The sequence below is a fragment of the Hibiscus syriacus genome, unplaced genomic scaffold (assembly GCF_006381635.1).
Source record: "Hibiscus syriacus cultivar Baekdansim isolate YM2019G1 unplaced genomic scaffold, ASM638163v2 tig00110020_pilon, whole genome shotgun sequence".
NCBI lineage: Eukaryota > Viridiplantae > Streptophyta > Magnoliopsida > Malvales > Malvaceae > Hibiscus > Hibiscus syriacus.
Genome location: NW_024062568.1, coordinates 240616 through 253487, shown reverse-complemented (window position 1 = coordinate 253487; position 12872 = coordinate 240616). Strand labels below are relative to the sequence as shown.

At 34.6% G+C, this 12872-nt stretch overlaps 3 protein-coding genes and 1 long non-coding RNA gene across 4 annotated transcripts; 2 read left to right on the top strand and 2 right to left on the bottom strand.

Moving 5' to 3' along the window:
* Window positions 1-283: 283 nt before the first annotated feature.
* On the top strand, window positions 284-5486 carry LOC120213076 (beta-D-xylosidase 1-like). The gene is made up of 7 exons (XM_039211212.1): window positions 284-706; window positions 2849-3127; window positions 3513-3682; window positions 3778-3875; window positions 3950-4297; window positions 4383-4796; window positions 4869-5486. Exons 1-7 carry the CDS (start codon window positions 299-301, stop codon window positions 5465-5467), a joined length of 2316 nt encoding a protein of 771 aa, XP_039067143.1. The 5' UTR covers window positions 284-298; the 3' UTR covers window positions 5468-5486.
* A 122-nt stretch (window positions 5487-5608) lies between these two features.
* Window positions 5609-7914, bottom strand: LOC120213078. Its single transcript, XR_005524761.1, has 3 exons — window positions 7904-7914; window positions 6988-6994; window positions 5609-5703 (listed from the first exon to the last, which is right to left on the bottom strand). It is a non-coding gene; the product is annotated as an uncharacterized LOC120213078 (long non-coding RNA).
* Window positions 7915-8028: 114 nt separating this feature from the next.
* Window positions 8029-8646, bottom strand: LOC120213077 (major allergen Pru ar 1-like). The gene is made up of 2 exons (XM_039211213.1): window positions 8427-8646; window positions 8029-8340 (listed from the first exon to the last, which is right to left on the bottom strand). The coding sequence occupies exons 1-2, from the start codon at window positions 8605-8607 to the stop codon at window positions 8042-8044; spliced, it is 480 nt and encodes a 159-aa protein (XP_039067144.1). The 5' UTR covers window positions 8608-8646; the 3' UTR covers window positions 8029-8041.
* A 2514-nt stretch (window positions 8647-11160) lies between these two features.
* Window positions 11161-12081, top strand: LOC120213367 (bidirectional sugar transporter SWEET6b-like). The gene is made up of 3 exons (XM_039211545.1): window positions 11161-11263; window positions 11357-11576; window positions 11668-12081. Exons 1-3 carry the CDS (start codon window positions 11193-11195, stop codon window positions 12079-12081), a joined length of 705 nt encoding a protein of 234 aa, XP_039067476.1. The 5' UTR covers window positions 11161-11192.
* The last annotated feature ends 791 nt before the right edge of the window (window positions 12082-12872 follow it).

Below are 12872 nucleotides of genomic sequence, written 5' to 3'. Positions count from 1 at the left end.
CTTTTCGTCTTCTTTTTCGAGCTTTTACATTGTGATTTTAATGGCTACAAAAGGCTAAGAAATTGTCATTTCCTTTTTCTCACTCATTTACTATACTCTGTTAACGATTAATCCAAAAACTACGTGTTCATTTCAACTTGTTTTCTCATCCATTTTCTCTCTCTTTCGCAGTTGCTTTCTCGATGTTTAGCTTTAGCCTCCATGGACGTGGAATTCCAATCATGAAACCTTCTTTTCCCCTTATATATACCCCTTTAATCCATTCTCTTCAACCCCACACCAAAACCGCCTTTCCAAAATGGCTAAACCATCATCATCATTGCTCTTATCTCTTTTTCTTTTGATTGCCGCCGCCGCTTGTGTTTCATTGGTGGAATCTCGTCCGCCATTTGCATGCGATCCTCGGAATGGGTTGACGAGGAGTTTGAAATTTTGTAGGGTGAATCTGCCGCTTCATGTGAGGGTGAGGGACTTGATTGGGAGATTGACATTGGCCGAGAAGATTAGGTTGTTGGTTAACAATGCTATAGACGTGCCGCGGCTTGGGATTCAAGGTTACGAGTGGTGGTCCGAGGCTCTTCACGGCGTCTCCAATGTCGGTCCCGGAACCAAGTTCGGTGGCGACTTCCCCGGCGCCACCAGCTTCCCTCAAGTCATCACAACTGCTGCTTCCTTCAACGAATCTCTATGGGAGCAAATTGGACGGGTAAGAATCCGGGTCTATATATATTTTCTATTAGTCTGAGTGGGTGATTATGATTAATATTTATTTAATTTTTTTAAATTATTAATAGTGTATATATATCTTAAAAACATAATTAATTAAACTTGATACATCAAATAATATTTTTCACTAAAATCATTCAATAAATTTATATATTTATATTTAAAATAAAGATAATTAAAATTAAAATTAATGGTTTTTTATATAAAAAAATATTAAAATGATTATAATTTTAATGATTTGAATATAATAGTAAGTGGAATATATCATCCACTAAATCCACGAAGAGTGATAATATTATTGGTTAATTGTCATTTTCATTCATCTAATATAATCATAAAAATGAAAGAGAATCTAAGGATTTGTATGGTGATAAATTGTTAATGAAATAATTAATATACCAATAATCAATTGGTCTAGTGGGATGATGCTCTAGATATATAGATGTACTTAGAGGGGTTGGGTGGGGTCGGTCGTCCTCCAATTTTAAATTCTTAAATATTTAAAATATTTTAGATATTTTTTTATTAAAAATATGTTTTCGTCTCCCTAAAATTTTATTAATTCTCCATACTTAAAATTTTATAAGTTCATCACTCCTAACATAAAATTTTACGTTCATCCTCTTAAGCAATATCAAGAGTTTGACCCTTGACGTTTACCAATGAAGCAAATTAGTTTGAGAAAATCGGCGTATATAAACTTGTGTAAAATCCTATTCAAAATAGTCAATCAATAGATTGAAACCTGAATTTCAACTAAAAAATTAAATAATTAATATAAATCAGCCTAAGCCTTGCATGTATTGCATCGGAGACACTTAGGGACCAACCGTTTCATTTTAGGCCACTAAAAAAATTAATTTTTCTTTTAGATTGTTGGATTAATTGCATACATTTTTAAATTTATGGATAATTATTTTTAAAAATATTTTTATTTTCACCGTTAATTTCAATTATTAAATTTAATTAATCTATTTAAAAATGTGCGAAATATTTTAAAAAAAAAATTATACTGTATCAACAAATTTTATCTCTTAAAAATATTAAATTTAAATCCTATTATGTATGAGTAAAAATATAATTTTATTATTTTGTAAATTTGAAATTTTAAAATTTAAAAGATGACAATAATATATATATATTACATTTTAGGGGTAAGCCGCCTTCAGCTTTCTAGGCTTGTCTCTGATAAAAGGAATATTTATTAATGATAATTCTTTTAAAATATAAATTATCAATGACATGATTGTGAATAATATATATAACTTTTGAGTTTTATATAAATTTTGTCAACTTAATTTAAAGAATAGAATTAATAACATGAAATGAGATATTTTTACGAAAAATTAAATTATTCTCAAATCTAAAATTTATAATCTCAGTTATTAAATTTAGTTAATTTAAAATTACAATAGACCTGTTGGTTAGTTATTATCTTATTTTCTTTTAATTTTTATGGCCATAAATTTAGAGACGAGTGTTGTTACAGGGTTGGGTGAAGAGTGTACATGCAAATTAAGTTTTGTGGGTATTCAGTACTATTGGTGAACCTCACATCACATTCATTTTATAATCCGAAAACAACGCATTCCAAACGTGTACAACTCTACTTTGTAATTAATAACAAATAATTGACCTTCTTTTACCAACTTTTATGCAGCTATATACGCATAATTCTAGGTTAAGAATTGAATTTATAAAATTTTATGAGATATAATTTATAAAATATTAAGGTGAAAATAGAATATTAATAAAAAAATATTTAAATTATATAAAAGATTATAACTTTTAGAAGAACAATAGTTTCTGTCAATCTTTCTATCTATCCATGTTTGCACGTGTTTGATGATAAAATGGTTTTAAAGTTAACAACAAACTTTTACTACATTGAAATTTGCATGTAAGACAACCACATTTGATATTCTTTTGTCTTGGTCAGCTTTTTATGATGATGCTGACAACTGTCTTAATCAATGTGCTAATTTTTCTAATGAAACATAAGAAATTAACGTGGCAGTTGGAGATTAGCTCATTAGTAGGAACTAATAATCTGCGTGTTTATCATAGGTACGGCGACCTTGGGTCCCATTATTGATGAACTCTATTCGAATATGAATCACAGGTGGTATCGGATGAAGCTAGAGCAATGTACAATGGAGGAATGGCCGGTTTGACATACTGGAGTCCCAATGTTAACATATTCCGAGACCCGCGGTGGGGCCGAGGCCAGGAGACTCCCGGAGAAGACCCTGTTTTAGCCGGAAAATATGCTGCCAGATACGTCCGTGGCCTCCAAAGTTCGACGGGGACCCGCCTCAAGGTGGCTGCCTGCTGCAAACATTACACCGCATATGATATTGATAATTGGAATGGTGTGGACCGATATCATTTCAACGCTAAGGTAAGCAAAGGAACCAACATACCCCTCCAACTTGACAACTTGTTTTCCAGGCAATTAATTGCTGCAGAAGATTGCCATTTTTATATTTGTTTTTCTATTGGATTTCACTTTCGGTTTTTCTCATTAAAATAATTTACTGAACATGAGGAAAGTCCAAAAGTTGTGGCCAAAACTGGCGACTTTCAATGTCCTTACCTCTGTAAGAAACTTGAAAACGACTACTCAATAGCTTTGGACAGCTCTTATAGCTTTTACATAGAGCTTGGAGCACTAGCTAGCTATGGAATCTGGACCATTCAATAAGCCTAATCAGACAGCCTAAGATTAACGTCACCTCACCTCTCTTTCAAATTAAGGGTTTTAATTGATAAAAATGGATTTGCAGGTTAGTAAGCAAGACCTGGCGGATACCTATGACGTGCCGTTCAAGGCTTGTGTGGTGGAAGGGAAAGTTGCAAGTGTAATGTGTTCTTATAATCAAGTCAATGGGAAGCCCACTTGTGCTGACCCTGACCTACTCAAGGGCACCATCCGAGGTCAATGGGGCCTTGCTGGGTGTGTTTCTGTCACCTTTATGAAAATATACGAATTCAATATGCTTTTTTGCGGGTTTGGTTTCTGATTTTTATGTTATTGCATGGATCAATTAGGTATATTGTATCAGATTGTGATTCGGTTGGTGTAATGTATGATACTCAACATTTCACTGCTACCCCAGAAGAGTCTGCTGCAGATGCCATCAAAGCAGGTCGGTTGCATCCTTTGAGGCTAATGCATAATGTTGATTCAATTATCATTGATTGACCATTTGATTCTCTGCAGGCTTGGATTTGGATTGTGGACCATTTTTGGCGATCCACACCGACATGGCGGTGAGGAGGGGCTTGATATCCGAGACTGATGTTGACATGGCTCTAGCCAACACTCTTACAGTCCAAATGAGGCTGGGCATGTTTGATGGCGAGCCATCAGCGCAGCCATATGGGAACTTGGGTCCGAGAGATGTGTGCACCCCGGCTCATCAACAACTTGCTCTCGAGGCTGCCAGACAAGGCATAGTTTTGCTAAAGAATGCTGGGTCTCTGCCATTGTCCACTACACGTCATCGCACCATTGCTGTTATTGGACCCAACTCTGATGTCACTGTAACTATGATAGGAAATTATGCTGGTAACAATCCGTTTTTCCGGTAGTTCTTCATTTTTTAAGTCAAGTTCATGAATTTTGATGATTCCTTTGTTTCTTTTTTATGCAGGAGTGGCATGTGGTTACACGAGTCCATTGCAAGGTATTGCAAGATACGCAAGGACCATTCATCAACCAGGCTGTTCAGACATTGCTTGTGGCACAAACAATCAGTTTGGATTGGCGGAGGCAGCATCCCGCAATGCAGATGCAACCGTACTAGTAATGGGGCTTGACCAATCTATAGAAGCAGAATTCAGAGACAGGAAAGGACTGCTCTTGCCTGGACTCCAGCAAGAGCTCGTTTTCCGTGTGGCTCGAGCCTCTAGAGGCCCAACCGTGCTGGTCTTAATGTCAGGTGGTCCTATTGATGTTACATTCGCTAAGAATGATCCTCGAATCAGCGCCATTATATGGGCCGGTTACCCAGGTCAAGCTGGTGGAACTGCAATTGCAGATGTGTTATTTGGAACAACCAATCCAGGTAATCTTTCATTTTCGGGACATTTTTAGGTCAAATTTCCACTTTTCAAGCTAATTTTCCTATATATAACAGGAGGAAAGTTGCCAATGACATGGTACCCACAAGATTATGCTGCTAAAGTCCCAATGACAAACATGGGGATGAGGCCATCAGGAGGCTACCCTGGAAGAACCTACAGATTCTACAAGGGACCAGTAGTGTTCCCCTTTGGTCATGGCTTGAGTTATACAACTTTTAGACACTCTTTAGCCTTAGCTCCAACTGATCTCTCAGTACTTCTTGACACCAACCTGTTTGCCACCAAAAACTACTCGTTGTCAAGCAATGCCGTAAGGGTGAAACATGCCAAATGCGACTCACCATCGTCGCCTTTTCACATTGACGTGGAAAACACCGGCAATATGGATGGAACTCACACCTTGCTCGTTTTCTCTTCACCACCTGCCGGACAAAAATGGTCTCCGAACAAGCAATTAATAGGTTTCCGTAGAGTTCACGTCATCGCGGGGTCTAAACAACAGGTTAAGATCAACGTTCACCCCTGTAAACACCTTAGCGTTGTCGATGAATTTGGAATTAGGAGAATTCCAATGGGTTCACATAGTTTACACATTGGTGATCTCAGGCATTCTATTTCTCTCCAAGCAAATTTGGAGGGCATTAAGGCCTAAACTCTGAAAGAGTAAAAAGCATACTAAAACTTAAGATAATTTTCATTAATCTCTCTCAAATCAAACGAGAAAAAAGCTGTAAAAGTTTGGGAGAGCTTCACTTTCAACCACACTTCCAAAGGGAAGAAAGTGGTTATACCTTGTTTGGATTTTAATAATTGTAAAATAGGTATCGAGTTACCAATCTATTTTGTTTATAAAAACAAAATAGATTTAAAATTTTAAACAGATTTGGCCTGTAATTTAGGGTTTGGATTATATTGTTTGTGTTAACTTCAGATTCAAAACTCTGAAGATTTATAGATATAAATGAATTTCTGATAACTTTTTTTCTATTATGTTAATATATTTTATTTTATTCCATTTAGCATTACCTGAGAACCCAACCCCCAAACTGAAACTATATTCGATCTTCGATGCCTATGCCCTACCTCACCCACAACTAAGCTCCATACGCCCTAACCCAAAACCCCCTTACCAAGGCACCCAAAATCCATAGATATGAATCCCAAATCCAAAAATCCTCGAATGGGAACCTTAAAAAAAAGGAAAAGTAAAAAAAAAAAAAAAAAGTTTACTTTTCGATCACTGTTGACTAAGAAATTCGGATAAGGGTCCTTAGAGTGAGAAGGTTTGCGCCAATATAGAGAATATCATATCTTTATAATTGTAAAGATATGACAGTTTGATGTCGAGATCAATGAAAGGAAATCGAAGGATTTTAATCTTGACCTACGTCACTCAATTCCTGTATCAACGAAACCGGCCTCAAATATAAGCTTAGGGCGATACGACAAGTCTTCTAGAAATTTTTGGAGACATTCGATCGTTATTGATGGCAACGTCTGCTGACCAATGTCCATTAGGCCAATTTCTAGAGAAAAGCTTAAAAAATAGAGAAAGAAATAATAATAAAAAATCGAAAAACAAAATTTGGGTGTAAAAATCCTCTCAAAACCTTATTAAGCGTTCCTCGTCGGATTTAACCTCCAAATTCCATTTTTTTCGCTATGAAATCAAATCTGGACTTAATTTCCTCTAAAAGGACCCCCAAAAACTTAGATCTAAAGGTAAATATTTTTCTTTTCAAGAAAAGGGTAAATCCTTCAGGTTCTACCCTTAAACATCATTAGTTTGATCATCAGATGGAGTCACCAATGAGATTTTTTTATGTAAGTGGGCCTTGTAGTGTAAGCTCAATCCTAACACCTCAAATTCTTTGAGAAGACTTGGACTCATTCCAGAAAGCAACTAGGCTGCTGAAAACGTAATCTAATAGATAATATTATATACAATCGTATAAAGTTGTTTGACTTTTATAATCTTTTGTTTCATGTGCTGCTTAGAATTTATTTACCATTTTTTTATTATCTACTCTCAATTGTTTTATTACTAATTTTTTATTAAGTTAAAGGTGATTACAAGTAATATACGTTTTAAGTATTATTGGTCATTTGATAATAAATGCTCAATCACTCTTGCAATCGCTGGTACTTGAATCCATGATCTCTAGAAATAACAACGAATCTTTTAACCACTGAGATAAGTTGGTTCTGTTGTTTTATTACTATCATATATTCGGATAGAGGGTTTTTATTATACTGATTATAGTATAAGATCATAAATATTTAAGTAAATTATACGTTTAGTACCTAAATGATCAAAGTTGGTTTGTTTTAGTATTTAAACTTTTATTTTTTCAAAACCACACATATCATTTAGTTTTTGTTTCATTTTAGTATCCATCCATTAAAAACTTAATGAACGAGCTGACGTGGCATAACTTTGATGAACGGACGACCAGTCGGAACGGTGGACCATAAAAGAATGACAAATCGACCAACATAGTCCAGTATCAGGCCCATCAAACGATAGACCATGGAGATCGAAGGATAAAGAAATCGAAGAGTCCATCGTCGATTTGTGGAGATTGAGATGTTTCCCGGTGAAAAAGAGGCCGGAATCACATTTAGGGGTTGAAAAGGTGCGGATTGTAAATTTTGAGCTTCATCGGTCGACGGATGTGACGACCGACGACTATTGAAACTTATTCTCGAGTAGCCTTGAATTGGATCTCGTCAATCACTCTTAGACCTCGAAAGTGGTGGAACCTTTTTTGAGAAAATTGATCAATTGATAATTAAGATTGTGAGAGTTCAGTTTGTTTATGCTCCAAGAACGATGAATGCCATGACGGATCACCTTGCAAAAGCGACTAAGTATACATGAATTGTTCAAAGCGTGGTGATACTGGTAAGTGCTAATTGTTTGCATACATTTGGGGCTGTTTAGATCTGTGTATTATAGAGAATAGTGGGCAGCAGGTCGAGAAAAAGGAAGAAGATGTAGTTTGAGATGTGAAGGATCCCATGTATTTAGATATGACTTGGTTGGGTGTACTCTTTTCCTTCATTTAGAATTAGAAAGATTTTTAACAATACACACAACTAGAATTTAGGCGTATTTGATAATTAATAAAACTATATTTGCTGAGAAAAAACAAAACCATAGTGGCCATGCCACTCTTATTGGAAACAAGAAATCACACAACTCTTTAAATTAAGCAACCTTATCTTAGTTGCAGACGTCGGGGTTTGCCAAGAGATAAGCTTCAATAGCCTTGTAAACTCCGTCCATTCTTCCAATGTGTTGCTTAATTTCTTCTTCAGTGAATACACCGTCACCGACGGTGTAAAACTTCATCAAGCTCTTGCAAACGCTTCCTCCATTTGCAGCTGCCACAAACTTGTTCTCGTACGAGATTTTCTCAAGCTTGTCTCCCACGGGCCCACCTTCGACCAAACTGTAACTGTATGACAAGTTGTCTTTGTCTTGTCCTTCAATCGTGTGCTTCACGTATTGGAACGGAAGGCCTAAGCAAATAAAATGATTTCATTATGATTAAACATACTGGTATCGAACACACCTGAAAAGAAAATGTAGGAATTAAAGAACTAACCTTCAGCAAAGTTGATCTTGACGATGCTTCCAGTACCACCATTACCTTCGAGCTCGACGCTCTTGATTGCATGAGGGGCAGCCTTGGGAAAAAGCTTGTCGGCTTCAAGAACTAGGGCTTTGAAAAGCCTGGTTGGGGAGATTGGGGAGATAACCTCAAAGTCATAAGTCACAACACCCATTATTCTCAAGTTTTAATGATATTTTCAAGCTAAAAATAAGATAATTGAGTGAGTGTTTTGAGCGATAACTTAGGATGGTATTTATAGGCTCATCTTGAAGCTTATGAACTTGCTTTATTTGAATTTTCAATTGGAATTATATCCAATGTGTATTAGTCAAAGAAGTAATCGTAATTTCTTTGTAATTCTCTAATTGACGACTTCAAATATCAGTTTTCAGATACTTATTGCATAAAATTTAAAATTTTGCAAAATTTCAATATTATAAGGCAATAGTAATTTTGATTAATCATATGTAAATATTATGTTTGGATTATTAATCTGAATTTTTTATTCTATTACAAAAAATCATGTCAAATTTTATTCTGATTTAAACCTAGATATATATTTTTCAATGAATTTATAAATAGTAATCATTGTAACACTAAATGAACCAATATTTGCTACTCTATTGTCATTAATGAGAAAAGAAAAACAAAAAAGTAATTGTAGTCAACTAGTGGGAAGACTTGGACCATCTAGAAAACAAGTAGCCTGCTAAAAACGTTATGAATAGATGATAAGTCAAGTTATTACGTAAATTTCAAATTCATTTAAAGTTCATTTGAATTTTAATTCTTTGTTACACACTTAGACTTTCAAATTTAATCATTAAAAAAATAAATTACACCGATATCACTTAACTTTAGGTAATATGTCGTTTATACCACTGAACTTTTAATTTTCTCAATTATAGCACTACACTTTGGTTTTGACTTCAACTATCTCATTGAGTTGTTAAAATTCAAATAGTGTGATGACATGAACAAAATATCATTTTTTGTCGTATATCGATGCCTAAAATAACGTAGTTTTAGGCATTAAACTTTAGGAGTATATCGGTTTTGTCACTAAATTTTTAAACAATTCACTTTTTGGAACTGTACTTTTCTAACCGTCGTCAATATCCAATCATCACTCGTCACTTATAATCTTTCATGACAAGTTCAATACCAAAATGTACGTATTTCAATATTTTTTTTCTTTTAATATGATTGGTTTTCACGAAACTCACTTAAAATTGAAGAAATAAAACAAAAAATCCCACCACTTTTAGGGGTTTAGGGACTTTATCAGATTTAAGGGGTTTGAGATGTTTGTTCAAAAATCCAAAGGGTGATAAGTATTATTTCAAAAAGATGAGACATATCTCAAAAATAGCATCATCGTACAACCATCAAAGGAGATTGGAGTATTAGCACTTTAAATCTTTAAATGGATTCTTGTTGATTTTGAGCAGGTTTCATGGAAAATCAATAATCATAGGAGAAGAAAGAGGAGTGAAATGCGAACGTTTGGATATTGATCTTGCTAAAAAAGATGATCGGTGACGGATGACTATTGTCTGCCAACAGCGATTGGAAAAGTTTAGAACAAAAAATTGAATCTTTTTAAAATTTAGTGGTATAATCAATACACTCCTAAAGTTCAGTGCCTAAAACAATATCATCTTGAGCATCAATAGCTGCACCAAAACAATGTCATTATGGGCATCAATAGGTGCACCAAAACGACGTCGTTTTGGAAATCAATAGTTGCGCCAAAATGACGTCATTTTGTCCGCATCATCACAGTGACAAAAAGATCCCTCCATGTCATCGCTCAGTTAAAATTTAACGGCCTAACGATAAATTGATGTCAAAATCAAAGTTTAGTGTTATAATTGAAGAAAATAAAAGTTCAATGGTATAAACGATACACTACTTGAAGTTTGATGGTATTAAGTGTGATTTATCCTTAAAAATACAAATATATATATATATATATATATATATATATAGTTGGAACAATTCCTACTTAGGAGAGGGGAATGAGAATTTTAGTCTTAATAAATATTGAACTCACAACCTAGGGAAGAGATGAGGTGTGAAGTCAAACCTTTTAATCACATGCTCTAAACATCGTTGACTTGTATAAACTAGTTTTGCATAACATGTAATATAGTTCAAAATATATATGTGGCCAGTTCGACGTCTCGTTGTATCACGAGCCCTAACTTATTGATTAAAACTACTTAATTGGTATTTCACTTGGGTAAGAGTTAGGCTGCTGCTATAACAGCTGTAGACAACCATGTAGAGTTCTTGTTGTCATTATAAGTATGCTTTCCTTGTTGGAAAATGAGATTCTATGATAATCCACTTTTCATTGCATAATTATCTAAAACAATCAACACTCTTATCTTCCAAAACTTCTCTTTTAATTATTTAAATCATTGTCTGGGCGTTGTAATTTACGTATGACATTTTATTTGTTTTGTAATACAATTGGATAAATAGTTTCAGCTCCTAATAAACACAGTTATTGCTTTCAAAAATAGTTCTAAATTCCATACAATTCTTCTACTTATTTGATATTTTATAATTTTTAATATTAAATTTATTTAGATCAAGATTTCTACTCCAACTAAATATCCTGGTCTCTCTCTTTGCTTAAACTTTATATATAACTTTGAAATCTTAGGAATCAGGCAATCATCCCTCACAATTTCTGCTTTTGATTGTGCTCTCTTCCCTCCTTAGTTACAGCTTGATAAAGGTTTCAAGATGGGACTTGCTCACAATATCGTCGGCATTATCGGGAATGTCATCTCTTTCGGTCTCTTCCTCTCGCCACTGTAAGCACTCTCTCTTTCTCTTTATTCCTTTTCAAGCATTATACGTATTTTCTATTGAAATTGAAATTTAAGCTAACAGTTGTGAATTAATAGGCCAACGTTTTACCAAATACATAAGAAGAAGGCAGTGGAGGAGTTTCAGCCATATCCCTACTTGTGCACAGTGATGAACTGCGTAATCTGGGTGTTCTATGGTCTCCCCATTGTTAAAAAAGACAATATATTAGTGTTAACCATCAATAGCGTCGGCCTTGTCATTGAACTTCTCTACTTAACTGTCTACGTCGTTTATGCTAATGATCGCAAGAAAAGGGTACGTTCATATGAATCAGACACCTTATTTGTTATATAATATTTAATGAATACCTATGGTAACTTAAATTGTGTATGTATAAATTGTGTAGGTTCGTGTTGGGTGTATCCTCCTCTGTGAAGCAGTTTTGACAGTAATCCTTGTGACGGTGGCAATGCTGTGGTTGCACAACCATAGAGTTTTATTCGTGGGAATAACAGCAGATATTTTCAACATTATCATGTACGCTGCACCTTTGGCCATATGGAAAAAGGTTTACGATACAAAGAGTGTGGAGTACATGCCTTTTTGGCTCTCACTTGCGGGCTTGTCTAATGGCATCTGTTGGACCATTTATGGCCTTCTCCAGTTTGACATCTTCATCCTGGTTTCCAATGGGCTAGGATCTGTCTTCGGGGCAGTTCAGCTGGGTTTATATGCTTACTATTACTTTAATGGAACTAAAGAACAAGTGAAGAAGCCATCACAGGTTCAGCTCTCTAATCGACCGAGTGGAGCAGCCTGAATATTTTAGACCCTCTTTCTATTTTGAGTCCCAAAGGGAACACAACTTCTTTTAGGCTAGAGCATTTTTTAGGTTTAGGGTGTATGATATGTTTTATTTGGATATTTTTCTTATTATATTCTCTCTCTCTCTCTCTTTCTTTTTGCCCTTCGTCATGTTTCTTTGTTAACATAAACATAATTTAATCCAATTATTTTTTTAATATATTAATATTTGCAGTATGTTTCATTTAAATCATTGTTACAATTTGAGATTAGCCAAAATTCTTTAATAGAAAAGATATCAATCCAATAACAATTAGAGCAAAAAAAAAAAAGTTCTAGGACTAAAGTGTAAGATAAGTGAAATATGAATCTTTACATGGTGATTTTTCCTAAAGCTTGACTTAGTGGAATGTTATGAAAATTGAAGGATTATTTGTCAAGCTAATATTTTATTAAATTTTGGAATTATAAATAATGTTTTATGCTGATTTTGGAAATTTGGTTTTTTTCTCGATAATAAAATTTTATTAATACAAGATTAACCGTGAAGAGGATGTAATCTCGACGAACCAACATATCAACCAAGCATTCATCATATTGAGAGACCTCACCACAAAAAATAAAGAAAACATTCCCAAAAATGAGACAAGCTCTGCACCATCATTGACTGCAAATAGAAGCCATAACAAAATAATCAAGCACCAATCAGTTAAAAAAATCAGATCACTCCCGCTTAAGATTGTCTAACCTTTACAACAAGCATCCACGGCCACGAAGCGACAAAAAATGAGACCGCTAATACAACCA